Raw genomic sequence first — 27,382 nt, forward strand, 5'->3', positions numbered from 1 at the left:
ATAACACACATCATCAGCTTCTTTGTCTGAAGGAGACGTGCAGGCAGGCCAGAGTTATGACAACGAGATGCAGTGTCTTGTTCCCCTTCTCAGGGAACCATGGTTACAGTCGTAAACTGAGACGTTCCCTTTCGAAGTGGAACTCAACACTGCGTCTTGGAATGACACTATTGGGAACAAATACACACTCTGCCTTGCTGAGGGAATGCCTGCCTCTCTTGGTGATATGTACAACCATAGTGGGCATAGCATAAGTTGACTCAACAGATTTTTTTAACCAGAGTCAGATCGTCAACCCAGGGCACATCCCTTCAAAGACTCACATGGAAGCACTCCCTAAGTCATCCTCTCCCAATAAAATATGCTGGCTCCAATGTTCTTATAGCAAGGGAAGTCCTGGCCTTTACAACCTTCCTCCTTCCCTTACAGGCCATTTTTAGCCCCAAGAACAGAGCTCTAAGGAATGAACGTCTTAGCTATGACAGCCTCATTCGCTTGCCACAGCCTTTCAGGGAGTATTCGTCAAAGGGAGAATATTTAAACTACAACCTGGATGGTACCATTACTTCCAAGAGGGATGCAACCCTTTAGATTTCATGCGGAAGGTTGAACAACAAGAATGGCAAATATAGTTGCCTAAAACTCCTGCAGACAAACTCCACCCTCTCAGGGACCTGCAGGGGAGCTCCAGCTCTACTTACTTAGCCCATAAACAACCGGGGGAGAGTGCTCCCTCCCTGCTTGAATTTGACCCAGAATCCAACCAGACTTCTCTATCACTCTAATACGGAAGTGCAAAATAACAAGGAGGACTGCCAATTTTAGGCAAACTACCTCTACTTGTTAGGTTCTTAACATGGACCACTGGACTTTAAAAGGGACAAGCAAGAGACCCTACTTGAAGACCCACTCTTTATTAGGATTATTAGGCTGCTGTCACTTTAAGACCGAATGCACATATCCAATATAATGATACACATGCATTATCTTTCTCAAATGTTTACGTTCCCTTAAGACATAACCGACTATGATTACCAGAGACGGGCATTTTTTTACATAATTTTGTATAAATTTGTCCGTTCAATTGCAATAAGACGTTAAACAGAGCTTAATTCAGTATTTCCATACGTTAACATGCGTTCACGTTCATGTTCTTACAACATTGCATTGTTAGAATTCATAAAAAATGTTACCCGCCAACTGGCGATTGACACCGTTTCATATGCTCGCCTACACCAATTTTTACTTGCATTTTTAGGCCCTGTTTCTACCCCTCCATAAGGGAGCCTCAGCTTTGCACTAGCAAGGCTCAACCCACGGGAGCCACAGGGGAGTTAAACCATGCTTAAAAACCCAGATTACTCGTAGGAGGCAGCTCGAAACCTACCCTTCTAGGACCTGCCATAGCCAACTCCGAGTTTTTTTTTTTCATTACTAGCGCTAGCCATAGTAAGTGACTGATAACAAGGAGGGATGCCCTCCAGCTTCTAATGAGGTCAACTAGAGGTATCTGACTACACCCACCCTCCAAGGAATATTCACCCCTACTTACAAACACATCAGTAGTTGGAGTAGAGGTAGAGTAGAGGGAGATAGAGATATCTAGCTCAGAGGAAACTAAGAAGCTATCAAAGGGAGCCTAAGATTAGGGTTGGGGAAAGGAATGGGGAGGAGGAGGAGGAGGGATGTTACTTCTCCTCAGTGGTCCTGTCTTTCTTACCGAACTGCTTTTTTTATCACCTTCCTCAAGTCTTGTCTCTTCCTCCTAGCGTCAAGGGAGGAGGAGCACGAGTGGCCAAGCTCTACAGATGTGCCTAAAAGCTCAGAGGGCGAGAAATTATTTTCTTTATCCTTGATGTCCGCCAGGTTTAACCACAAGTGCCTCTCCATCACCACCATTGCTGCCATTCCATGACGGCTGTTTGTTTAGTGGCTTGGAAGGCTAAGTCCATGGTGTGGCGCAGCTCAGTGACTGCTTCAGGAGACAACCCCTGCCCCGATACAGTTCTCTCAGCAGATCCGCCTGGTAGGCCTGTAACACGACCATAGTGTAAATGGCTCCTCCGACCTGACCTGCTTCCACATACGCCCTGCCATTCAAGCGGGCTAAGTCCTAAGGCTAAGTCCATGGTGTAGCGGCTTACACCGTGTCTACACCGGACGAAGAAGCTTAGCAACCACAACAGCTAGAAGCTGTCTACGTTGGACAAGACAAAGTGACCGTTGCAAATCCATTTCTCCTTCCTATGAGAAGTATTGCAATTGCTTGGAGTATGTCATAAATAGAACAAGGCATATGTTTACTGTCTGGGATTCGTCACGTCGCACAGTGCCATATCCAGTGTAGACCACATCACTGATTATAATGAGTTATATTGTCTTTTGTTGCGTCACATCGCTCCGCTCGCTTCCGGTGTAGATATGGTGTTAGATGGCAGGGCAGGAACCTTCAAAGAGGGCAGGAGCCTTCAATGCTCGCAAGAATCTCTTCAACAGGTGTCATCCTCAAATATCCATGCTCACTCAATCCCTCCACATTCACATAATTCAAATGATGAAACTGATAAAGGGCGAGCTGAATGTGGTTTCTTTCATGACTTCTCCACTTCCAGGTGGAAATCGGAAAGAAATGGAAGGCTCATGGGGAAAGGACGATTTTGGGCAATCTAGCAATGGTGTGGGCCATAACATCCAACAATTCCCCATTTGCGGGGCTGGCAGGCTGAGAGGATTCAGTACAGACCATAGATTGTAAAAATGTTCCACTTCCACTTCCTTCCACTATAGAAAAATTAATAAAAAATATCCCAGAAACTGTCATTATTGATTACGTCATTTGGAGCCAGAGTCTATGCAGTAGTGTTCTTGAGGTGGAGCAGCGGTATCAAGGTCCTGCCCATACTCCTGCTGCCATAGACTCAATCACAAGTACAGCTGTCAATCATGACGTTACACCCCGTTTACATAGCATCAAATAACTAAACATAACTTACTAGAAAAACAAACACTTCAACATAGTTCAGCTTGATAAGAATTAGCCAAAAAATAGCAGAAACCATCTTTGGAAGAAAAAAAAAAAATTTGAAATGGAATTAGATTTTTTTAGTTTGGCTCACGTCGCATTTGATTACAGGGAAAGGGCAGGGTTTATGACCTATACTGCAGCAAGTCACCAAATGTTTTGGCTTCACTTTTCAGGATGTGTGTGGCACACTTGGTACAAATGCTATCTTCGCCCTCTTCAAACACATCCAGCTCCTCCTGGCTGGATGGTGCCAGCAAAATGCTATCTGCTGGATCAGATGACGCTAACGACACTAAAGCTCATCCTGATCCAACAGATTGCTCAATCCCGCAACTGAGGAACGATTACCTGCATTTCTTGAATTCCTCTGTGAGCTCAACCTGCGATCTCCACAACTTGAGTCGCCATTGTGCCTCGGCTACAGTGGGGCTTGAGCCACGAGGTGCAGACCTTTGTCTTACATCCCTTGAGAATAAGGCCAAGCATGAGCGGAGCTTCCACATTGTGAACTTCTCACAATAGGCGCATTCAGAGCCCTTGAGCACTGAACGCACATGCTCCTCACCCAAGCACAGAATGCACAGTTTGTGTTTGTCTTCAGGTGTCAAAATCCTGGGACACAGAGGCACACACTTCCTTAAAGGGATACTCCACCGTTTTTTCATATTAAACTATGTTATTCCCTTAACTAAGACGAGTTGATACATACCTCTCTCGTCTCAGTGCGTGCACTAAATCGCTCTGTCTTGCGGCGAAACTTTGTTAGCCCAGTTCATTCAATATGTGCCAAGCAGAGAAGTTACCAAACACCTCCACGTTTTCCCTAATTAAATACAGTTACTCGCGTAGTGTAACTCGACCTAGGACGGTGACACAAAACAAAACATTGCGCTTTTCTAAGCGTGTAAAATGGATAACTATATTGTATGGCGGAATACCATAGCAAGTGCTTGGAAGCACTTCGACTTCGGCGCAGTAATATCTTCACTAGAGGCAGCGGGGGCCGGTGAGAGGATTTTTCACGAGTGAAGATATTACTGCGCCGAAGTCGAATTGCTTCCAAGCACTTGCTATGGTATTCCGCCATACAATATAGTTATCCATTTTACACGCTTAGAAAAGCGCAATGTTTTGTTTTGTGTCACCGTCCTAGGTCGAGTTACACTACGCGAGTAACTGTATTTAATTAGGGAAAACGTGGAGGTGTTTGGTAGCTTCTCTGCTTGGCACATATTGAATGAACTGGGCTAACAAAGTTTCGCCGCAAGACAGAGCGATTTAGTGCACGCACTGAGACGAGAGAGGTATGTATCAACTCGTCTTAGTTAAGGGAATAACATAGTTTAATATGAAAAAACGGTGGAGTATCCCTTTAAACGTTTGCTAGTATTTTTTATAATCTGCATAATCACATACTATTCACACAAACTCCACACAAAAAAACTGATGATGTGTGTCTCTTATACTTCCGGGCCTCCACTAATGATGTCACGGACTGTCATCAGCCAATGAAAAATTGGCATGTGTTCATACGTGTTTCAGACACCGGTCACGCTGATGACATTCCCCATTGCATCAATCCAAGACTCAGTGATGTGTTTCACTTCAAATGGGAATTGCAATGGAGTACAAAGGAAAAAAAAATAAAGGGAAATTTAGAGAAGATCAAGCAAGACTGCCCAAAATTACAACGTAATTATTTCACCAACGCTACAACCTTTTTTGCATGATTTCAATACTTACTGCCCCTGCAGTACCACTGGCCAAAACACTACAGGTGTAGTGACAAGCTTAGGACTACAGGCATTGTTATTACACTGTCAAAGATTTAAGAGTGAAATAAAAGTATATTCCAGGTTAATAATAATTGCATTACTTTCATTGTAATTTCACAGTAGGACTTGTATCTAACTGCACTCTCAGAAATTTCTTGTAAAATCTAAAGTACTTTATTAGCCAAGTTTTTACAATTGTACTTCTAGGTGTGTCCCAATTCACGTATTTATTCACTAATCTATGACATTATGTTGTATAAATAGTGTGAATAGTGTGTTCACATTGAAAATTCCAAATAGAAAAAGTAAACTTTAAATACTCAGATGATGCACTTAATTAACTGAAAAAACTAAGTGTGGATTTAATTACGTAGCAGAGGGGGAGGTGTTATCAGACTTCGATGTTGAATGACAAAATAACCTTATAAAATTCATTCACTACACGGTTGAGTACATGGTGCTTAAGAACATAGTGTATACGTACATAGTGCATCATTTGGGATGCAACTTTTGATACTTGTTTTTATCTGTGCTGCTTATTTTTGGTTGACTTTTAGCAGTTTCTTTTGGTTTGGTTTGTAATGTTCAGAGCTTATCTTTTATCTTTTTTATCTTTTTTCATTGTTGTGTTTTGTATGTTGAGTGATGATGTCACACCTTTCAAAGATGTATCTCCAGCAGTTGTTTGACAGTTGTAAAAGACCCGTCTACAAACAGTTATGAATTTAATATGAGATCTAAAATAAAATCTTTGTATTCATGCTAAGAATATTTTGCCTGACTTAAAATCAGCCAATATGCTTATTTACATTCTAGCTTGTCTGGGTTTCAACAAATGTTTTTTTACTTGTCACTCTTCTGTCTTGGCTAGATGAAAACGTCTCAGTTACATATGTAACCCTAGTTCCCTGAAGAAGGAATGAGACAATGCGTCGAAACGCTGCGGGAACGCGTCATGAAGCACGTATGGAATCATTCCAATGGCGAGACGGAACGTCATAGGTGGGTGACGTCATCGACCAGGAAACTATAAAGCACCCCTGAATCATAACAGCGCTAGCTTCTGATAGGCTGAAGCAAGTCGATCACGGGCATGCCGGGAGTATGGCAGGGGCGACGCAGCGTCTCGTTCCCTCTTCAGGGAACTAGTGTTACATACGTAACCAAGACATTCCCTTTCAAGGGAACTCGAGCTGCGTCAAAACGCTGCGGGAACGCTACCCACGTCACACTTCCGTCTGTGTGAAGTCAAAGCACACATTCGGATGAAAGCACCTGTGCCCCTGGAGTGGAGCTGAAGTCAAGATCATAGAACCTAACGAATGTGTGCGGTGAGGACCAGCCTGCGGCATCACAAACATGATGTAGGGAAACTCCTGACAATAAAGCTTTAGAAGCAGCCATACTCCTAGTCGAGTGAGCTCGTACAGCCAAAGGTGAAGGCTGACCAGCCGACTGACTTGGCCATCTCCTTGGTGGCACGGAGAGACAAATCTACAGCCTGACATAATTCACGAATTACATCAGTGCTGACCTCCTCACTCTCACTCATATCTTTTAGTAGGTCAGCCTGGTATGCCTGCAGAATGGACATTGTGTACAGGCATACTGCGGCCTGACCTGCCTCCGAATAAGCTTTACCCACCAAGGGTAATGCCGGTGCTTTAAAGGACAATGCAGACTCAGGGGAGAGATGGCTCGCAAGCGTCTCTTCAGCCCTGGGCATCGCCCCATAACCGTGTTGTTTGGACCCATGTATATTTGAATATGTAGATAGCTGGGGACTATATACACGGTACGAAACCGGTCTTTTTCACAACTTCGACACCTCAGTGTGGAGGTCGGGAAAAAACAGCAAGCACCGGCGTGGAGGCTGCATGTGGGAAGGCAGAAAACTTTCACAGAGCTTACATTTCTGCCTAGATTCTTGTTTGTCCGCTGGCCACTCAATGCTTAATTTTTCTACTGCATGAGTGAACACCTCTACAAGCTCCTCACATGCAGGAGACTGAAGTGACGATCTCCTGTTCCGATACTAATAACATTCAGCTCCTCAGAACTGGATAGTTGCACTACCGGGTAACCGCAGAGCGTGAGTAACCACAGAGCGTGCTGCCAAACCCTGAACTGAGGCACTGGATCTGACAGGTGAAGGCTGAGATAGGGCTGGGCCCGTCTCAAACCCCTCTGTCAGATCCATTTGCGAACTCCACATCTGAAGTTGCCGCTCTGCCTCGGCAGAAGTGGGACCCGAGCCGCGGGGAGAGCGAACCGAACCGTCCTCCTCGAAGAGCGATCGGCGGGAGCGCAGCGTTCTTAATGGTATCCGCTCACAATGCTCACAATCAGCTCCCTCGAGAACTGACTGGGCATGCTGCACTCCCAACCAAACAACACATAGTTGGTGTTAGATATCGAGTGCAGGGATGTACACACTTCCTATAATGTTGTTTGTTCGCCATATTATAGTTTTATATACATTGCTGAAGGCACAGAAGCTAGCACTGTTGTGATTCAGGGGTGCTTTATAGTTTCCTGGTCGATGACGTCACCCGCCTATTACGTTCCGTCTCACCATTGGACTGATTCCATACGTGCTTCATGACGTTATCATGCAGGGGCGTTCCCGCAGCGTTTCGACGCAGCTCGAGTTCCCTTGAAAGGGAAATTTCAATATGAATATGTTCAGTTCAATCCTGTTAAATCCTGGCATTTCTTACAGTGTACAATAAAATGTGTAGCTTTGTATTAGCCACCACTATCATAAAAAAAATAAAAAATAATAATAATAATGAATTAAACAAAATGACAGAAAGAAGCTTCTTACACCCTTTCAGATCCTATATTAATTTACTATACGCATAGTTTTCTGTACCCAAGAAAAAACTAAATGGTATTTTGTTTGCAACTATGGTTACCTTGTAAAAATTTATACCGGAAATATTAAAACGTAAAAACAAATGCAAAACTGTAAAAAGAAGATTTTATCTGGATTCCCATCAAAAATAGCTAGAGGTCACATGATAATTATATCATTAATATGCTTAATCACAAACTATTAGTAAACTGAAGCTGTCATTATGTATTGCTGAATGTAGGTGTTAAGTGTCTGACTTTTCTGTATTTCATTACCCTTCCTGCTATTTGGCACCATTTCTAAGTTTGCAGTCATAAGGAATATGTGCAAGAAATGGATTTTGTGATCTTAATTTTACAAGTGCTCTGCTTCTTTTCAGACGGTTTGCCTTGTGTAACACAACTCAGTTGTATGTATAAGGGTTGCTTCTTGTACTTGTGTCTCACTCAAATGCATGCTAAGCTCTGCTGCCTGTGCTAATAGCTGATCTCATCTTGTCATCCCACTGTGTGCCCCCATTTTGCCTTAAGATCAGCATTTCACATTGCTCTACAACTGCTTTTAAAGTTCTGAAAAGAAAAATTGTTTGTAGAATCTTTTGCACCAAAACAAATTTTAGGGAATTTTAATTGGTAAATGGCAACAGTCAGTCATGATTTTCAGTACAAGACACTTTAGTGGATGCTAATGATTTCCAATAAAGCATTTTTACGACCTCCAATTCTAATGCGGACCACGTAAATCTATAAAAGGGAATTTTTTTTCCTACCTATTCGTCTGTCTGTCTGTCTGTCTGTCTGTGTATATTGAGCACAATGATTTTTAATCCTGATATATATGCTTTCTGCGTTTGCAGAAAACAGCCAGGATGGAGGCATTCATCCGGACTTAATATTTGACAGACCATTTGACTATAGCTCCGCTGGTGATATCATGACGGTAGACCGTATTGCCAAATACGAATTCTCAACCTTAGAAAGGGGGGGCTCCCAGGGTTATCCATTGAGGGAGCTTCAGGAAGATAAAATGCACTATTTGCAGGTATATTTCCATTGATTTTGTTTTCAAATTGATCTTTTCTTTATTTTTAATTAAAAATGTGCATGTTGCAATGGCCCTCCACCTCAGTATTTGCAAAACCTTTACAGTCACTATATTATACAATAATATCACCTCTTTTACTGGAATCATTTTATATTCCCGTTGTCTTACCTATTAGACTTTTCAAACGTCAAGATTTGGAATTGTAGACTTGTTTTGTTGTGAGAACTGTTTGGAAAATATGATCTAACAAACACTTTTGTTTTCTTCACCCAGTGGTATCTTGGTATTTTTGATTTAGGCCTACTGTTGCAGGGCTCATGTGATGACTGCCACTGATGCCTTTTCAGTTTATTCTTTAAAGTTAAAAGCTTGAAGTCATTGCAAATATAAATGATTAAAAAAAACAAATTTCAAATACTAGTCTGAATTTTAAACGTGACTAATCATGTGTCCCATGCTATAAATATTATGACCCACTATGACTAGACCCATCATGATTGAACCACTACAAGGAAATAGTACTATTAAGGCTTATAGACTCATATTATAGACTGCCAGTATGTTTTAGAGGTGTGCAATGCTTCACTTCAAACTTTTAACCTTTTTTACATTCAAATGATTACGTCACATACTGCCCATAAACCCTCACATGTAACCTCCACATGTAACTTTCATTGGCCTGGATTATCTGTTTCACATATTATAAATTGTTCTCTCTGTATAAATAATTAACCAATTATTAAAATGATGCCTGACTGGAATGAAAAATTGGACTTTGGAGGTTAAATGTGGAGAATATGCCATAAATGTGTACGCCAAACACTACCCAAAGCTCTGTTAGACAATGTGCAGTGCTTGACTGCTTTTCATTGCTGATTTTATTGCTATATACATTGCACGAATCAACTTTTGAAGTTCTCTTCAAAGTTTATAAAACATTGTGTGTGTTAGAATTGCTCTAGAGATGTTCAGCAAAAAACACTGATGCTGATTGATAAAGAACTCAAAATCATGTGCCTATGTTAGAACATTATTAGTTCTGTTAGACTACAGAATCAATGTTCTTTTTCAATTTCACCAGTGTTTTGCATCATCATCATCAACTATCAGAATGTCATAATAATTGGGAAGTACAAGCTGCTATTGTTTTTGCTGTCAAGCTATTTAGGCTTATAGAACAATAAATGCTTTCAGACAACAATATTTAACACTGTCAAAGAATTGTGAGGTAATTCCATCTTTATCTTTATATGAGACAAAATGATGTTTTATCAGTGGGCAGTATATTTAAAGCAAAATGACAAGGTTTTACAAAATAGACATATCATTTTAATCAGCTGAGTATCAAGGTTTAAAAATGTAAAATGCCAAAATGTAAAAATGTTGAAGTGTTCATAATAGCTGGTCCTGTTCATAATAGCTGGTCCATAATAGCTGGTCCTTAATACATAATTAAGGTTGTGCATTAGTTGATAATATATTTAAACAGTTAAGATCATCAGCATTGATTTTTAAATAAATCTACTTGCTGAGCTATTACAAAATCATATTTAAAAAAAAAAAAAAAAAAACCTAACAGACTGAATGGCATTGCTTTGATGCTTTGCTTCCCTCTTCTGGCCAGAGTATAGTAAAGACCTCATAATCCATAGGACTTCTTTGTAAACTGCAGTCTCATTCCTTCATTAACCAATACAGTTGCTTCCATGCTAGGCTTGTGCTGTATGCTTTGGATAGTGTACTAAAAGTTCTTTCGAATACTAAAAACTAATTTTATGTCTTTCCTGTGTAGTTCTCAGAACAATGTGGAATGTGAGTATCTATTTGAAGAATGAGTGATTATAAACAAAAAATAATATTTACTTCATTTTGTACTCAAAACATTTTTAAAGGACATCCCTATTAAAAGGTAAAAATCTATGAATTATTAGTACTTTAAAGTGAAAGCAGGCCTGTGTTGCCATTATACGTAGTTCACAAAATTCCATTGATTTTTACTTTATAAGATATGCAAAAGCATTGAGAACATGTTTTGTGTCTTTAGATTGAGCCGGAAGCAGAGATGTGTAGGATTGTCCTTTTAGAAATGTACTGCTTCATTCGTCTGTGTGTTACTCCAGGTGCCCCCTACAAGAAGATACTCCCACGACGAAACCGACATGTGGACCACCGGTCAGATCCCGTCTTACCTGCATCGCTGGGGCTCCACAGAGGACATCATTGGCATCCCGCAGTGCAGCTTGCCACGCCACGAGAGACGTCGGAGCAGCCCGGCATCCTACCACGAGGAGAGCCACCCTCACCGCAAAAGGAGGCGATCAGAGGACATGCATTCACTCAAGCAGATTCCACGAATCGAGCATTATGAGGACGATTTCAAGTGCTTTAGCCGCGATGAAGTGATTAATTTCATCGACGAGACACCACTGGCTAGTCCAATGAGGAGCCCTCACCAAGCCTCTGTGATCTCTCTGGTCCCGCAGACGTTCGAGCAGCACATCGTCTTGTTGCCACATTTTCCGCTCACACACTTTGAGCATGAGCCTCAAGCGTTGAGACGCTGCTCTGGCCATGGCAAAGGAGCCACACTAACTGAGATCCCTCAGGATACACCAAGAAAGGCGAAGAACGGTAGCGACGGCAGGGGTGCAGCCGGCGAAGGCTCAAGCATTAAGGGATGCCTTGAGCATAGGTGTGATGCCAGGCGTGCATCAGAGCTGGTTCTGTTGGCCCAGGGTGGACGGACAGGGGATCAATCTTCTTCAAGTATTAGGACAGGACAGGTAGATGCATCTGCTTGGGTGGACCAGAAACACCTATCTAAAGGCGAAAGCAAAGAAAGCACAAATAGTTTTATAAGTTCACAATCTGCATCGTCAGGCTATATCACTTTTCACTCCGAATCCATAGGATCCACAAACTAAGGAACAGTTTTATGAGTATTATAAAAAATAGTCCCTGATATGTTAGTATTAAAGCTTTTACTAAGTGGAATGTTTTTGTAATCTAGGAAGTAGGCTTTTTGAGATGTGGTTGATTCAAAATGGCATAGGAACAGCATTGGGTTTTCTTTTTTTAACTGACACAGGGCTGGGTTTTGGGCTTGGCCCTGTGGGGCTAGTTCGCCTCCAAGCCAAGGGAAGCTGAACAGTAGATAAGAGTCCTGAGCTCAACACTTGAAGTGTGAGATGATCACAAGGGCTTCTGCTCATACAAGTGAGCTTTTTACTGAGGCCCTCTATCTTATATGACAGTTTTCAGCTTTTACGTTTCAACGTTCAAATAACTGCCTTTCTTGACTAAGGAATAAGGGCATGTTCCATCACTTTGTGTAGGCCTAGATAGGGTAGGCCTGGGAGTTTATGCTTTATTCTAATACTTAAAAAAATTATTGCATTCATGTCTAAAGATCCATAGATGCATACTAAGTTTAGCCATCTAATATTAGCCAAACAAAACATAATTTTCCTTATTTTTTTTGGTCAAACTGCCCTTGTCCTTTTATAACATAGGGGAAGAGGTGCATTCATAGATGTGTGCCCAGTAGACCATAATCCAGATAATTCTGTAGCGATATAGCATTGTATTACTTTTGAGGGGATTAATGTTTCAGTAAACAATTTGCAGATTTCTGATTTCAGATTTTATTTCCTGCATTTTATGAAACCTCAAAGGTCAACTTGGTTGTGGAAAAGGTTGGAAGTTATATAGTGTTTCTTTACAACACTTCACAGAGCTTTTAGCTGACTCTTTAACTGTGTTTTTGTTGTTTCTGGTGATGTGGCATGTTTTTAATATTTTAGTTTTTAATATTTAAGTAAAGAAAAAATATATTTTGTTATATCATTTGAATTCATATTTTTTAAGCACACGGTTCTCTTTGTAGATCCAGACATGCTTGCCAATAGCCTAAAAATGTTTCACAGATATGTTTTAACAAGTTTGTGTTAAGTGCTTTGTGATGATTGAAAATGTATTTCCGATGCATTGTTATTCTCATGATTACAGTCTTATTTGTCTGGTAGCCCATAACAAAGTATGATATGAAAAGTGACACTATTTAAAAACACCCTTAAACTGCACCAACATGCATGGATATGCACTTTTACAAAACAAGTGACATAATCTTGTCACATGGAGAAAATTACTTTTTGAAAGAAAGCTGGTGTTATTTGATTTGTTATAGTAGACTGAATCAGAATTGGATATTTGTTGTATTATTTTATGTTGTATATGACCACATTTTCTACACTTATCCCAATATTTCAGCTTTTTAAATGATTTGTTTTTGTTAATTATATTTAAAAAATCAATTGCTTGCTGCCAGCATGCACTTTTGTACGTTTCATACAGCCATATATTGGTGTTGAAATATCAAATGGTGCTTGATACCTTGGCAGCTAGGGATCTACTAAGACATTCTTAAATTCCATGTGGGAAACTGCAGGTTGCCCCTCAAAGTCCAATATACATTAAAGGCATTAATAAGAGTCTTCCTCTTCCTATACTCTGGATGGCTGTACAAATTAATTCTCATTGGCTTTTGACGACATCATTGGGATGACTTTAAAATCATTGTGTCTAAAGGATTGCTAGTGGAAAATATACATTGACTAAAATTAAGACTTGTTTTTTATAACCACTTACATATGATATATTTCACAGTTATCTAGAATGATATGTAGCACTGAAACCTAAACATGCCACAGATTTGAGCCTAAATTAGTGGAGAGAATGATCACTATTGTAGTAGCACAGTGGGTATTTTAAATAGTTTTGAATATGAATGCAAATAGACTTGTTCAGTTTCAAACCAGCTTATGTTATATATAAAAAATAGAATACTTTAAAGGTTACAAGGCTCATGTCCATGCATTGAGTGTTCAACTCTCTTAATTGAACATATTTAAACATTTGTATTTCCACCTATGGCAAAGTGTTTTTGATTACTGATGTTTTGTTGTTGAAATAATCTCTCTCTCTCTCTCTCTCTCTCTCTCTCCCTCTCTCTCTCTCTCTCTCTCTCTCTAATTCAATTCAATTCAATTCAATTAGCTTTACTGACATGACTGTGTAGAATAGCACAATGTTGCCAAAACATTAAAGGCACAGTATGTAAGTTTCACCTCTAGAGGTCACTTATTCAAAACAATAACAAAGGCGTAGCTTGATGACACAGTGAGTGAGAGTGGAATCATGGGATGTGTCGTCTTGTGTCGTCTGCGTTAGCTCGGTGGCTGGTATGAGACACTTGTTGCACACTGCAATAAGCTAGATTGATATTAAAATATATTAATCAAAGCTGGATGACTTGAGTTGCTAAATGCAATTCATTTCAAAACATTGTATGATGGAGAAAATGCTGTATTACTGTTACTACAAATAAATCTCTTTTTCATTATCCTATTTTAGCCACTTGACAAAATAGTGTTGTCTGATTTACTTTTTGGGTACTAACATGTTACTCGCAGTAAATCAAAGAAAAGAAGAAAACAATAAGACTAACTGTGTTGAGCTATTTAACAAATGATTAGTTTTTCAGTCAATAAAGGTATCCTAACAGTGGCTCACCTGTCTAATAAAACACTTAGGCTTGGTTTCACAGACAGAGTTTAGATTGAGCCAGGATTCATTAAGGACATTTAAGTAGCTTTTATAAACGTGCCATAGAAAAAAACATTGCAGGTATGCATCTTGAGAAAACAATGACACTGACATTTTTCATGATGTTAAAATCAGTAAAATTAAGCTAAAACAGCTCAAACGTGCATTTTAGTCTGGGACTATGCTTAAGCCTTGTTTGTGAAATCGGGGGATTATATATTAAAGTATCTTGGGTTTTTCCATGGTTTCTACGCAAGTAAAACCGGTAGTCGAGGGTAACACGGATATGATGTAATTGAAAGGCTACGCAATGACACGGGACGTTACACTGGTCAAAATAGCTGATTTATCTGAATGTAAATATTGTTGGAGACATTTGGGATAATGCAAGTACACAAGTCAACACAATTAAAATGGTAATAATCAAATTTAATCAAATTTAATCCAAAAATCTTGCATATTGTGCCTTTAAGTAATAGACATATTACACACACATATTAATTAATTAATTAATAATCATATATATGTTAGCAAAAAAAAAAATGTCAATGTCAATGTTTTTTTGTTTTTTTTTATTAGAATCATTCTCATTCTCATATGATAACACATTGCTCTGCCAGCTGGACACACTCTTAATTTTTTCCCAAAACATATAAGAGTTTGTCTAAGTGACCCGTTCACTGGAAATCAGGTAGAATTCAAGCTATCTGAGTAACGTAACTAATGGTCTTATATTTGCTGCTCTCCATGAAGAAGTGCAACTCGTCCTCGACGACTCCATCAGTGCAATGTGAACACAGTCTGTGCTCTCCAGGTCTCCCGCTCTGCTGCTCTGCTTGTGTCGGCCCATCTCTACAGACAGTCTGTGCTCACTCAGACGATACTCAATCAGCAGCTTTATCAGAGTTTTTTTTTTTTTTTTTTTTAGCAGATCTAGTCTTTAAATTTAATTTGAGACAGTGCTAATTTATGATTTGATAAAATTGTCCAGACGCTGAGATTGTTAGACCCAAATACATTTGGCATGATTAAGAACTGTTCCACGAGTGTAAAAACGTATATTTTCAAAATACAATTCAACTTCAAGTAGCATAGATACTTTATAGGTAAAACCAGAGTTTTCATAATTTTTTACTACAGTGAATATATTTTAAGTTAGGTTTATTTTTTAAAGACAATCTGTATTCACAATATATTATAAACTGAAGAATGATTAAAACAGGATCATCCTCCAGTATCTCCATGCTGAGTTTAAGATGTTGTCATGCAAGATGACTTCATTTCAATGAAGAAAGGTGAGTTACTTTATAATTTTTAAATACATTTCTTTGCTACAACATTACACACGTCTGCAAATGGTATTGTTTATTATCTGATGTTTACAGAAGTAGGCTTATGCCTAATTATTATTTTTTATATAGGCAGAGCGATGACACACAAACTTTAAATGTTTCTGTAAAAAATGTAATTCCCTTTCAGTCAGTCACTACGAGTTACGTCAGAGACTGACGAATGGGGTTTCGCTAGAGAGCCCTATCACCTTTGAGTTATTAGAAAACGAGCCAATGGTATGAAAATACCATGGGTCTGCGGAATTTGCATCGCAAACTCTACCCCACCACGTGGGAATAAAAGGAGCCGCGAGTGCAATCTTGCATTATGTTTCTGCTTCGGAGCCGAAGTGTTGATGTGCTTCTCTTCACCTTCATTAAAGCAAGAGCATGTCTCTTCAGTCGGTGTTGGTGTGACGACGCGTTTCAGCAGATTCACGATCCTGCTGCTGGTCTGTGCAGTGGCTTGCACACGGCTCGTGTTTCTCCCCTGGGCGCTTCAGCACTGCTGAAAGAGTTTTTCTTTTCTAAAAGAGCTGCACGGGCACGTCTTTTTAAAGATGTTTCGCCCGTGTGTTTCTGGATGTGGGCGCATGATCCATCCACCTGACGGTCACAAGCGTCGTCTAGCGCAGTGGTTCCCAAACCTGTCCTGAAGGACCCCCAACACTGCACGTTTTCTTTGTCTCCCTAATCAAACACACCTGATTCAACTCATCAGGTCATTAACCCATGTGATAATGAGCTGATGAGTTGAATCAGGTGTGTTTGATTAGGGAGACAAAGAAAACGTGCAGTGTTGGGGGTCCTTCAGGACAGGTTTGGGAACCACTGGTCTAGCGTGTTTAGGCTTTAATCATGCTCAGACAGTGCTCGTGGATGAGTCATGTTCTCATTGCGGGAACATGATCATTGTGTGTTAAGATCGAGACTCAATGACCTCCGTAGAGGTAGAGTCCCCTCTGCTACACCCCAATTTATCTCCTCCTTGAGAGGGGATACTTTGGCTGGTGGCCAGGGTGATCTGAAGGTTACGGTGTGAAACAACCCGACGAATCTTCCTCGGGCCACACCCCCCTGCACATCGCAAGCCGTGGAGCTTCCGGATGAGCCTGGTTCCTCTCGGGGACCCAGTGTTTCATTTGGGGCTCCGGTGGATGACGCCATGTCGCTCACAGCAGGCAGGCTGGATTCTTCTGGAGATGAGGATTAGGCTGCATTGCCTCCCTTGGGAGTGCCAGCGTTGCCCGAGTCAGATCCAGAGCTGATGGCCATGCTTGCCCGGGCAGCTGAGAGCATCAGGTTGGAGTGGCGCCTGCAGCCCTCCCCCGAGCGCTCAAGGCTGGATGATTGGTTCCCACCAGCACCCGCCCCCAGTACCTTTCTTCTCGTTTCCAAACAGTAATGACTTTATGAACTTCTTTACTTACAAAATTGATAATATTAGAGAGAAAATAATAACTATGCAACCGTCTACTACAGTATCGCATCAGACAGTGCATTGTAGTCTCCCTGAGGAAAAATTGAATTAATTAATTGCTATAGGAGAGGAAGAATTGTCTAAACTCGTTAAACCATCTAAATCAACAACATGTATGTTAGACCCTATACCGACTAAGCTATTGAAAGAGATGCTTCCAGAGGTCATATATCCTCTTCTTAATATCATTAATTCATCTTTGTCACAAGGATATGTACCGAAAACTTTTAAGCAGGCTATTATTAAACCTCTTATAAAAAAACGCAACTTGATCCTAGAGAATTAGCCAATTACAGGCCGATCTCGAATCTACCTTTTCTGTCAAAATTAATAGAAAAGGCAGTATCCTCACAACTATGTTCCTTTTTAGAAAGAAATGGTATCTGCGAGGATTTCCAGTCAGGATTTAGACCATATCATAGTACTGAGACAGCTCTCATTAGAGTCACAAATGATTTGCTCTTATCATCCGATCGTGGTTGTCACATTCACCGTCTGTCTTCCTCATCTGTGTGTGCACTACACTTCCCATCATCCTCCTTGGCACACCTGCACTCTATCAGCCATCATCATCATCACCTGCACTCCCTCGTTAACTAGCCCTATATATTCAGCACTCTCCCTTCACTCCTCGTCTGGTCTCGTCTATTCAAGATGTACAGACTCCCTTCCTACAAGACTTACCTGAAAACCTACCTGAGACAATCCTCATCAGCCTGTCTACCATCCATCTTCTGAGCCTTCATCTTCATCATCTGCAAAGAGAAAGAGAGACTTGATTATCATTCAGCTAAGCTTCCATTGTTTATCTAATTTCGGTTTACTCACCATTCATCTCTGGATCTGATCCGTTCTGCTAAATAAACACATTAAACTTACCATCTCGTCTGTTCCCTGTGTGAATCGTGACAGTGGTTGTATCTCTCTATTAGTGTTACTCGATCTTAGTGCTGCATTTGATACCATCGACCACAACATACTTTTGAATAGACTCGAAAATTATGTTGGCATTAGTGGAATTGCACTAGCATGGTTCAAATCATACTTATCTGACCATTATGTGTTTGTAGCAGTAAATGAAGAGATGTCATATCGATCAAAATTTCAGCATGGAGTACCATGAGGCTCAGTACTAGGTGCCCCGACGAAATGCACCAATTCACAAAATAAACGTAATGCATAGCTGATATAAAAATTTGGATGACTAGTAATGACTAGTAGTAATTTCCTACTACTTAATTCTGAAAAAACAGAGTTTCTAATTATTGGGCAAAAAACCTCTGCACGTATTAACCCAGAATACTGTCTAACAATTGACAAAGTCTTCATCGTTGGTTAGGAACCTGGGTGTACTCTTTGATACCAATCTTTAATTTGAAAGCCACGTTTCTAGCATCTTTAAAACCGCATTCTTCCATCTTAAAAATATATCTAAATTACGACATATGCTTTCAATGAAAAATGCGGAACAGTTAGTTCATGTTCTGTCAACACTGCATTGGCTCCTTATTAAACATTGTATACATTTTAAAATATTGCTGACTACTTACAAAGTACTACATGGTTTAGCTCCTCAGTACTTGAGCGAGCTCTTAACATTGTGCGGGAAGCAGACACACTCTGTCAGTTTAAATCTATACTAAAAATGCATCTCTTTTACCTGGCATTCATATAGAACATTATACATTTCTATTATTCAAATCAGTTAAATTATTATTAGGCAGCATAGATTAGGTCATCCGGAACCCGGGACACTTCCTATAACACCTGATGTACTCGTTACATCATAAGAAGAATGGCATCTACGCTAATGTTAGGTTTTCTGTTTATTCCGAGGTTTTCTGAACTGATCCAGGCCGTATCCAGATCAGATGGTGGACCTGCGCCTGGACCCATCCACGACGCATCCCTGAAGTGCCAGCCTCATCAGCCCTGTGAAGGCCTCATCGACACGACAGCCATCGGCACTGATCCTCAACAAACTCGTCTCCATACTGGCGTGATGACTCCGACTTCCAACCAGATGGAACTGGATAAATATTCTGAATGTTCTGATCCAATCTGACTTCTGACCTGTAATGCTGCCTGAATCATAACCATACACTGTTCGCTCGTTGGCCAGAGGAGAACTGGACCCCGAATGAGCCTGGTTTCTCTGAAGGTTTTTTTTCTCCATTCTGTCACCAGATGGAGTTTTGGTTCCTTGCCACTGTTGCCTTGGCTTTTGGCTTGCTTAGCTGGGGACATTATTATTGATTAACAATATTATTGATCTGCCTTACTTAAGGTGGACGATGACGCAATTTTCTTCTAGAAACAAACTTTGTTGTATTATTTTCATGGTATCACTGTGAAGCTGCTTTGATACAATCTGTATTGTAAAAAGCGATATATAAATAAAGGTGACTTGACTTTGCGCTTGGCCCTGATCATTGCTGCTTGAAGCTATATTTGTAGATTGTAACTAGGTTTTTTCAGATTTTATGTTATTATCCGCTGAAATTTAATTGGCCATGTTTTTTTTAAGTATCCGAGTCATATTATTGGACATTTTAGGACATCCCCCAAAAAAGATGCATAGGCCTACCAATTTTCAACTTCATGAATCGTATACAGTTAAAGAGTTAAAAAATAATTTTTAGTTGTAGTGCCCCTTATTGGCGGAATTTTACGAAAATTGGTGTGCATGCTCAGAATTTCCTCTTTATGTGTCACATTTCATTAAGCTTGGACATTTCATTCAGCAGCTATAGGTCAACTTGTAAAAATGGGCATTGCCTGACACCCAGCCAACATGCCCATGTGAGCCCCACATGCTGGGTTAAATTGGTGTTATCTGGGCATGGAGTCAAAGTAAGTAAGTAAGTAAGTATTAATGGGCTCAATATGGGCCCCAGCTTGGTTAAAGTTGTGGGTCCCAGATAGGTTTCCCATTATTGTTTATTTGAGGATCCCAAGATATATTAGACTGTATTATAATTACATTTTTTAAATAATTTGTTTTATATGAATATATAATAATTTAATAGGCTATATAATAATCCATGATCCTTGACGTATTTCTTTTATTATCAACAAAAATGTCCTCAAAAGGAAAGAACTTGCATCACCTTCACCACGAACCAAAATGAGTGTGTACCCACGAATGTGTGTATCTGCGAATCCCACCTTTTCGTGGCCTAATGGTTAGAGAGTCAGACTGGTAACCCAAAGGTTGAGTGATCGACTTGAACACTATTACTTGCGTGCCAAGGGATAAACTCCCTATCAAGGTAAGATAAGTATATTTTAATTTTATATTAACAAAGTTTTACTGTTGCTTTTATATAATTGGATAATTTTAATTATTAGAATTAAAAAAACATAACGAAGTCAGCTTGAACTACTGCAGCTAAATAGCTGTAAAGAATGAAAATGATAAAAGCAAGTTTATGTCTCTCTTATCTTACACACTAAATTGAGTTCATGGAGCTTTCTTCTAATCAGCTGATGATCTGAATTGTGTTAGGTCATCGGATACCCATTTTCCACAAGTTGGTTTGATTCTTTAGGGTCTTCATGTAAAATTTGTAACATAGGCTACTTGAAATTCCTCAATGGTTGTGTAAAACAACACCCTTTTTACCTCCTCAAAGCTCTGTTCACAGCGACCCATTTCAGTGCATGTCTCTTTAAATGATAATGAACAACTGCTCTCCCCACCCCTCTCTTCCATGGGGGGTACAAGATACAAAGTGCTGCCTTGGTCAACAGTATATAAATGGCTGAGGACGGAAATATGCTAATATGGGACAGTCGTGGGCGGAGCATGAGCAATATGACATCATATTGCTCAGAAAGTCCAAAAGGTTTGATTATTAAGAGTGTGTAGACTAAAAAGATTTAAAAAAAGGAGTGAATGGATTTTTTCATTGTAAGGTGGTTGTGTCCACACACCGCAAACTCTTTACTCTTGTATGAAGCTGACCCAGGAATCAGAGATTTTCCTCTTGATGCATTCAAGAGGGTTTTATCTTGAAGTTCAATTTAAAAGCATGATTTACATATTCCAAGTTGAAGTCATTTTCTTTACAGTTGAAATATTTTAATATTTCATTTAAAATATAAAGCACACCACATAAACCACATTCTTTGTTTGGTGAAGTACAGGTGGTTGAAAGTGAATTTTGCATAGCAGCTCATTGCATGACCTACAGGAATATTTAAATTAATTAATAAATTGGGCCCACTGTGGCCCCGAAAAAAACAAAAACAAACAAACAAACAAACAAACAAACAAAAAAACTTATTGGGGCCATTTGTGGGTCAGTGTGATTTATCCCCAGGGTTGAGGCACCTGTTTTCAACAGATGACTGATAACTTCGAGGCTGCAGATAGTCTACCTGAAAATTAATCTAACGCTTCTCTTTCATTGAAGTGCAAACTGAAAATCTTATGTTTCTATGCCATACCACACAACTTCAACAGAGTTTGCCAGACCCGGCCTGCACCTCCCATCACTGCCAAACATTGTTGTAGCATCACTGTAACATTTGTGACTTTTAATTATTCCCTCATCTTTTGGAGTTCAGCTATCTTCTTTTTACTCTCACTGCAGCCACAACGACCCCTATATCTCATTTGGTGGTTGATAACGGACAGCCAAAATGTTGCTCAGAATGAAGAGCCCTCAAATTAGGGGAATAGAGACATTTCCGTTTTGTTTTATATTTTAGGTAGGCTATTCATGTTTAAGTACATTTCAGACTTAAAATAAAAAATAAATAAAAATTATAATATATATATATATATATACAACATTTTTTTTTTTAAGGCTATAGTCTACTTGTCCTGAAAATTGATCATATAAAATGACCACAGTGCATTTTAAATATGTTATTCTCTTACTGAGTTAAAACTTTGACATCCATTCGATCTCAGCAGCAGTTATTACGCCATTTCCTTCGTAACGTCATTCATTCATAAACACAAATTCGGGAAGAGACCAGCTTGCCCCTCTAATGTAATATATCAGTTAACCATAGAGTGTATAAACCGATGCATTGTATAATGGTATTGGTACTTTAGTAGTGAGCAGTATCGTTATTCAAGAGTGAAAATTCGCCAATAAAAAAATTGCACGTGGATGGTTTTAGTGTGGCTTGGAAATGTTCTTGGGCGGCAGTAGAGATAAATAAAAAAATATAATAAAAAAAACTTGGTATAAACAATTATAATAATAAGTTATAAATAATGTTGTTCACAAATACGCACATTGTTGTAGTCTTTTATTACTAAAATAGGCATTTGGCATTCATTAAAATAAGACCTACATATACAGTGCACGAGAAGCAAAAATTAGAGCTAGAGTCTAAGTGTTAAAACAATGACATTTGAAATTATTCATATTTACCAAGGCCGCCAATAATTATGTTTCAAACTGCAGCACTCATCAACCTTTGTATTTTTAAGACTGGAGTGTATGGTTTTGAGCTTCTTGGATCCAGTGGTCCCAACCTGTGCGTCGAATGATATTTTGTCAATATCACAAATCTCAATCCTCTTCGGCATAAAGCGGACATTTCTGTCTGATGTTTGCTGCACGTTGGGATAAGGAGCGTCTGTTTTAAGTGCAACTTCATGTGATCGCCGAAGTGTATTTGTTGGTGGAAGGATCGGTGCGTGGTCGCTTTCCGCGGTACTGAAATCAGGAACTCTGGTGTAGCGAGGACCGTTCGTGAGATGTGTCAGCATGGTGGAACGGGAATCCCTGTCTGTTTCTGACACGTGAAGATAATGACTGACAGTGGCGAGACAACTTCTGTAGCCAGCGTGATATTCAGCAGAGTCACAAACTGCGGCCATTCCTGTATTTAGAGAAGACAATATTTAGTTTTTTCCAATAATACAATTCTTATATCATGTTGGGAAATTAATAAATTCTTTAAAAAATAAATAAAGGGCACACGCACCTCTTTCGCTATTTTGTAGATGCCTCAGATGTTTCACCGTTAGTTCCAAAATGTCAGCCTTTTCCAGTTTTCGCTTGCGGATCTGAATAATGCAATAATAAGTAAAATTAAAAACAGATCCGTTAGATTTTTGGACAGAGATTCGTGTTAGAATTTGAAGATTAAATCCGTTTAAATTTCTTACATTGTTGGAACAGACGCTTTCCAGGAGGCTTTTCAATTGATTCAAACATTTATTGATACGTGCCCTTCTTTTCTTCTCCATCAGTGGTTTGGAAACCTGAAATACAAAATCGTTTTCTTTGATTTCAAATACAATAAATAGTCCGATAAAGAAGTTTTACGATTTATTGTCAAAAAAATGCACTCTACTCATAATCACCTTTTTAACGCATTGAGTTTTTGCCGCTACCACACTATCTGATGCTGCAGACATTGTCCTCAGATGCTCAATGTGCTTAGATACCCAGATGAATTATCAGAATTCCTTGAGTTGGAGTGAAGGAATTCCCCCTAGTGTCCTGCTTTATATAGAAAGGCTCACTTAACATCTCAATGGACTGCTCACATCCATTGAGACGTGCATCCACACGTGCGAAAAAGAGCATCTATTTAGTTTTTTCTGGACACCCAATCAGCATGAAGTTGCTTTCCTGGCTGCGCTTTTGTTCTCAAAAAAGAGCTTAGGAGTAATTTTGGTTTTACTCTCTTTTATAAACCACGAGATCTTATTTATATAATCAGAAGAAACATAATTAATTAATACTGTGTGTGTTTTGTGAGTATTACTTGTCCGTATACTTGCGTCATACGTAATTAGTTATCGGCCAACAGACTTTTTTACATGCCAGCTTAATTTAGTTTGAAATGCCAAACAGTTGCTTTTCAATACTTGGACTAACGCTTATAATTATGTTACCCCTAAGAGGGATAAATCTTATATTTTATGTATTTTAGTTTAGATAGAAATGAACAATTAAGCGCTGGCCCAAAACATCATCGTGTGGGGTGAAAATGTAGTTTTTAGAGAGTTGTATAGAAGCACCGTAAAATGGGAAGTGTTACAAATAACCAGACGAGCTGTAGAGGAATTAGCTCCGACTATTCATCCTTTTCTCTTCAAGTTTCACGCCATGTGGGACAGGCAGCACCGTGGAAATCTTTTCCGTGTCTTCACAACGTGACAATTTTCTGCCAATAAGGAAGGGGAACCTTCACCTTTGCTGAATTAAAATGTCAAGATTCTACAAACCAAAGCAACTTTTTCTAAAACTGCCCACAATTTCTATGATTATTTGGCCTGTAGAATACAAATGGTCATGCTACAAGCAGAGCTCTTCGTGTTTTAAGCTTGACTTGAGAACATACCTGGTCTCAAAAAGAAGTAGAATTCTCACAGATGCTCATTTCAAAGAAATAAGCGAGGAGAATCAGAGGAACGCCTCCTGTCCGAGGGCCCTATCTGCCTGATTTTCCACACTTACCCGTCAATAGGGCCTGTCCTTGGGAATGTCGTAGGCTACAGGGTTTTAATAGAAATGAAGAACCTATTTAAGTAAAGCCACTTCAGTTTCCACGGTGTGAAAAACTACAGTTTCACATAAAACAATTTTTACAAAGTGGTTAAGTGAACAGTTAGGTGAAAAAAACGTTTTTAATGCCTGCACATCTTGGTGTTAATTTCACAATTCAATCGACCTTTTCAGTTATTTTGTTTATTAAAAATGTATTAACATTATTGGAGCAATGACATTTTGGTTCTTATTTTTTCTTTGATCAAAATAAATGTTTTTGGTAAAAAATACAATACTATGTTGCACATGCGCAGTAAGAAAGACAGGGGGTGCCTCCAAACGCATGACACGCGACAGGATGAATGAATGTCCATTGATAGCGTTAAGACTTTTTTTTCACTTGAGACGGCTTCACCATACAATAGGTGTATTTAGGAGGAAACAAATGACGTGGCACTGATAGAATCACATTACCATTTCAGCAGCTCCAGTCAAGAGCCTTTAGAAGGCAATGAAAAACACTACAGTTTATATAGGCCTAAGTATAGGAATAGCGATTGATCTTTCAGGTCTATTGTATATCTAGGTCTATTGTGCAAGTTCTCTTTCAAAGAATCTGACCATTTTTAATACAACACGCTAATATTGCATCAAACTTTGCAAAGAGCACACAATGTTAAACGTTTTCAATTTGTATGTTAAATACATAATGCAAGCAACAATAAACTAGTTATATTGTCAAAAAGCCAGTTGGTTGAATAATTAGAAGAAAAAAATCCGAGTGATGTTAACCTCTATTTCATCTTGCTCTTCGCTTTTCTGTTATTCCGTATTTTAATTTTAATTTTTACATAAAACATGTTGGGCTAACAAACTAAAAGATAGGTAGTTCACAGATGCATGTATGTTATCTACAAGCATTTGAGATTCAGTTGTTTGAAATGGCCAAATAATTGGTTCAAAACGCTGCTGTGTTTCTCTTTTCACAGCGTAAGACGGCGCAAATCAGTATGAAATCGGAGCAAATCAGCTCTCTTTTGTGACACTGATTTACACGTCAGTCACACGCTCACACTGTGGTACAGTTCACAGTCACTTTTCAAAAGCAAATAATCTTATTTAGTCAATTGTAGGCTACCAAAAAAGTCCATCATTTCAGATCAAATGAAAGAAAGAATATTTGCATAGCACACACACAACGCTTAGAAGATCACTTTATTGCCAAGTGTTCTATTTAGAGGTTTCACCGTTTTCTCAACTTTGTCAGAAACAATAAGATAGGAACAATCTGTGCTCGAGTTTGGCATAATAGCAGACTGCGATAAAGGTTAAGCGCATGTTTATCAAAAGCTTGGAAGTGCTTTCACTTTTCTCCATCTGTAACTGATTAACCCTAACTGCCTTTTATCATGCACGCTTAGTTGGGAGATCCAGTAGTGACTGAAGTATTATATGGCTTGTTAACAACAATTAGTGAAGCAATTATACAATTACTGCAATAAACGTTCCATTTCCAAAGCGCTACAATTCATTGTTAACATGCAAATATAAAATCATGGCAGTAAAAGAGAATCAGCTGATGTTCTTGGGCTCGAAATGACAGTTACCAAAAATATAAACCAGTAAAACAAAAAACAAGTATCGTCAACACAATTCAAATACTTTAATACGATTTAAAATTATATCGTAAAATGCTTTATTCGTTGTTTTTGTTTTGTTTTTGTATTCTGAAAGATTGTTTTAGTGTTGCCTTTTTACAGAATTTACTTACGTGTCCTGAAAGTGATCTGCCACGTGAGCAAGGCAACTTTTCCAAACAACATCCTTTTTTACCGATTATTTTAATAACAAATAGTTCCCCACAAAGTATAATATCATACTATATCCTAAGTAAATGCTATATAAAATATGACGTACTGTAGGCCTATTTGTTCTTCATAAAATAATAATTGGGCTATTACAAAGCATAAAACACCACGCGACAACATTTTTTGGTCTGATCAAATATTGCAAGTTATGAATTTATATAGACTAGACCGCGGGTCTTTAAGGAGTCTTTACTTTGACTTAGGCGTCCACGGTCTTGTGTTTGGCTGTGTGCAAGGATAAAAACAGAGGGGAACATTAATTGCTTTGGCTATTCTTAGGGGCTGAATTAAATTAGAGCATTGTAACTTAAAACCCAGCGAAGGATGGAAGCTTTTGTGAAGCCATTCAGTCAGAAACTAAAGACAAAAACCCTCTCACATTGTTAAGTACCAAATCTTGTCTACTGAGGCTCTTTGATTTGCAAAGCATCTGCCATTTACCTCACAGAATAAGCAACCAATTTGTATAAGAACAAAAGACTTGTGGGCACTGGTTTTAGTTGAAATGAAGCAGCGAATCTTGAAAGGTTGAATTTTCACGATGAATTATTGATTCCATATAAGTTTAATATTCTTTCATTTTAAATTGAAATAAAATAAATACAAATTCATCACTTGCTTTTGATCTTTTTTTCAGTTTATCAATACGGTTTATTTGGGTTCTCCAAAATTTTGAAACGGTGTAGGCTATAGTATAAAGTGAACGCGCGCGTGTGTGTGTTTCACAAAAACCCTTAACCCTAGCTGTGACCCCGCACCGTTCCTACGTTGTTCCCACAAGGATAGTAATACCAGAAATGTTTTATCTTTTTGGTCCCCATGAGGAAAACAGCTTATAAATCAAAATTCTAAATTGTGTTTTAGCATTATGCTTAGGGGATAATATAGCCTACAGTTTGAACAGTAGGCTATAAAAAATCAATATGTCTATT

General features: G+C 39.1%; 2 protein-coding genes across 4 annotated transcripts in view; one reads left to right on the top strand and one right to left on the bottom strand.

The window, feature by feature from the left end:
* gpr153 (G protein-coupled receptor 153) overlaps positions 1 to 14,120 on the top strand; it is a 150,398-nt gene extending 136,278 nt beyond the window's left edge. The window contains exons 5-7 of one of the 3 annotated variants that reach the window (XM_084087405.1): positions 8,037 to 8,066; positions 10,494 to 10,513; positions 10,822 to 14,120. In XM_084087405.1, the coding sequence (XP_083943531.1) occupies positions 8,037 to 8,066; positions 10,494 to 10,513; positions 10,822 to 11,625 (854 nt within the window). In that variant the 3' untranslated portion in view covers positions 11,626 to 14,120. Of the gene's footprint in view, positions 1 to 8,036; positions 8,067 to 8,513; positions 8,699 to 10,493; positions 10,514 to 10,821 lie in introns of all 3 variants that reach the window. The other 2 variants (XM_084087404.1, XM_084087406.1) reach the window with 2 other exon arrangements.
* A 2,725-nt stretch (positions 14,121 to 16,845) lies between these two features.
* her3 (hairy-related 3) lies at positions 16,846 to 23,504 on the bottom strand (the record flags this gene model as incomplete). The annotated part of the gene is made up of 6 exons (XM_084138737.1): positions 16,846 to 17,020; positions 17,813 to 17,871; positions 22,614 to 22,963; positions 23,069 to 23,150; positions 23,253 to 23,348; positions 23,451 to 23,504. The coding sequence occupies 6 exons, from the start codon at positions 23,502 to 23,504 to the stop codon at positions 16,846 to 16,848; spliced, it is 816 nt and encodes a 271-aa protein (XP_083994863.1).
* Between the last annotated feature and the right edge of the window lie 3,878 nt (positions 23,505 to 27,382).

This window comes from Abramis brama (assembly GCF_963993115.1).
Source record: "Abramis brama genome assembly, chromosome: 16".
Taxonomy (NCBI): Eukaryota; Metazoa; Chordata; class Actinopteri; order Cypriniformes; family Leuciscidae; genus Abramis; species Abramis brama.